At 38.2% G+C, this 2794-nt stretch overlaps 1 protein-coding gene across 1 annotated transcript; it reads left to right on the top strand.

Annotated features, from left to right (window-relative positions):
* The first annotated feature begins 305 nt into the window (after positions 1–305).
* On the top strand, positions 306–812 carry LOC117241317. Its single transcript, XM_033507269.1, has one exon. The coding sequence runs from the start codon at positions 306–308 to the stop codon at positions 810–812; it is 507 nt and encodes a 168-aa protein (XP_033363160.1).
* Positions 813–2794: the final 1982 nt, after the last annotated feature.

The raw sequence follows: 2794 nt of genomic DNA, 5'->3' as shown, positions 1-2794 counted from the left end.
TAGCGGGCCGTTTCGAACACTTACACATAGACATTATCGCGATGCCATATTCAAAAGGCTACCGATATTGTCTAACGTGTATCGACCGTTTTTCGCGTTGGCCCGAAGCCATTCCCATCGCCGACATGGAGGCGGCAACCGTCGCTTCGGCTCTCCTTTCCACGTGGATATCTCGTTTCGGCGTGCCTTTAAAAATAACGACCGATCAAGGGCGCCAGTTCGAGTCGAACCTATTTAACGAACTATGCCGGTTGCTCGGCATCAGACATTTGCGCACGACAGCCTATCACCCCGCGTCCAACGGGATGGTAGAGCGCCTGCACCGACAACTAAAAGCAGCAATCAAATGCCACGATACGAGCAACTGGGTGGATATCTTGCCGATAGTTCTATTAGGCATACGAACAGCTATTAAAGAGGACCTAAACGCGACGGCAGCCGAAATGGTTTATGGCACCGGCATACGATTGCCGGCAGAATTTTTTATACCGACTAAACAACAGGCCAATTCGGAATTCGCAAGTCGCCTAAAAGACCGAATAGGAAAAATCAGGCCTCATCCAATTACGCGACACGGCGAAAAGAGAACCTTCGTGTTCCGCGACCTCGAAACATCGCCTTATGTATTTCTGCGTCGCGACGCCATCGGAGACCCCTTACAACCACCCTACGACGGGCCGTATCAGGTTATAGAGCGAGGAAAAAAGACCTTCACTATTAAAATAAATAATAAAAACGTAATAGTGTCCATAGACCCGCATTTCTATTTAACGATAATATTGAACACCATAGCACGGAAAAGCGCAATGTAACAATACCGCCTGGTGCCCGAAACGAACAAAGCGAAGGGGACTCAAGAGTTCATCACACCACACGCGCGGGCAGGAGAGTTCGATTTCCTGATTGGTTTCAGGCGGGTCTCGGATAGGCGTTAGGAGCCGGCGAACGTGCCCCCTTGCCTGTAACATTTATACATTTTTCATTTATATAGCGTTATCACTGGTAAGGGGGTACTGTGGCGGCACGGGCCACGGAACTTTTCAACGGCTCCGGATGCAAAGCGCGACGCCGCCAAAGCGCAACACCGACGTGCCCAATGTACCATCGATATCTTCACTCTCTTTCCGCCGAATTCTCGGAAGAGCATACACGTGCCAGCACTGGCGGCACATGAATGCACGCTAGTGAGGGATATCGATGGGCTACGAAGGGAAGAATCTGCGCGATCCGAAACAAAAGCAGAGTCAGTCTGTCTTGCGCCATTAAATGTGTAACTCCTCGGTACTATTTGCATAGCAACGCGTCGAATGATCTCTCGGTGTCTATCGTTATTTGTTAGTTGTTACCTATTGTCTGTTAAGCGTAATTGTTAGTTGTTAATTGTTAACTCTGATTGTTGATTAGTTCTAATTAAACTATTGTTCGTTAAAAACACCAAGAGTAGTTCCTTACGCACCTATCACCATACCACCTCAGATCATTAATATTAACATTGCACTTACAATTTGCAAGCGGTCAGATTATCAAGTTAAAGCTAATATCGACTAAAATTAGAAAATTTCTCTGGTTGCAACGAAGTTTAAAAATCTTATGCAATAATAGAAAAGTAATAAAAAATAAACTCGTGCTTAGATATAATTCCAAACCTTTGAAATGTGTGAATTGAAATCTTCTATGAATAAGCGTTCTTTGTAATACTTTTATATCTCTGATAACGAATAACGCTCTCCGTAACGACATATTAAATTATAGTATTTACAGAAAAAAAAGAAAAAATTTGTACAATATACAACGTGTTCAGATTTGATTAATTATGACAGATGTAATTCTGACAGCAAAATTAGAAAATTCCACGTCAGATGAGAATCGAATAAAGTACGCAAACATTAACAGCATTGACAGATTCGATACTGAAAACTCGATATTTTCAATTCGATTTATCGTAAAGATGTTGTGTGCGCGCGTGTGTGTGTGTCTTCATCTATTTTCTGTTACTGTCTGATACGATCAAATACGATCAATTATATAAAATATAAAGTGTAGAATTTTATATTTGCGATAAATACATTACACGTTTCTGAGTATTAAATTTCGCTCTTTATTTTGAATCATCCATATCCATGACTTGACATGTATTCGAAACAGAATCCGAATTAATTATGATGAATTATGATTAATTATGATTAAAATAATATAAATTAACAATGACAATAAACTAAGAAAAATTATAATATATAGAAATGGACTATTGCATTTTAATCAATATTATCAAAATCTATTGTATATTTGTTTCATGATTGAATTGTTACAAATTCAGTTATGCCGTTTACATTGTATATTACTTGAAGGAAAAAACAAATCGTACAATGTTTTACTAAATTATTGATAATTAATGCTATTGATTATTTCTAAAAAATTGCCGTTAATTATTGGTGCAGTTTTACTTATTTAGAAAAATGTTTGCGGCTGTTTCAAAACCTTATAAAATTAATGATCATTTTTTTAGACACGCCGTGACATAGTAGTAGAAAGTAGCAATAAATATGTTTATTGTAGACCATGTGATCTAGCATCTCAAAAAAGTATTAGGGATTTTGCAGAGCAATTTAAGAAAGATATATACCGTATCCTATGTTAGAGTATGAAATGAAATGAAATAACATAGCTTTGTTATATGTATAAAGTGTTCATCTATTTTTGAATACTAAATTGGGAAGAAATTCTTCCTGAACTTATTATATCTAAATCAATAGATCTATAGCATAATTTGTATTATCTGTTTCCATTGTAGAAC

Source organism: Bombus vosnesenskii, unplaced genomic scaffold (genome assembly GCF_011952255.1).
Source record: "Bombus vosnesenskii isolate JDL3184/JDL3185 unplaced genomic scaffold, Bvos_JDL3184-5_v1.1 scf7180000015662, whole genome shotgun sequence".
Classification (NCBI taxonomy): Eukaryota; Metazoa; Arthropoda; class Insecta; order Hymenoptera; family Apidae; genus Bombus; species Bombus vosnesenskii.
Note: the sequence above shows the minus strand (reverse complement) of the source record. Positions and strands in the feature narration are given on the sequence as shown.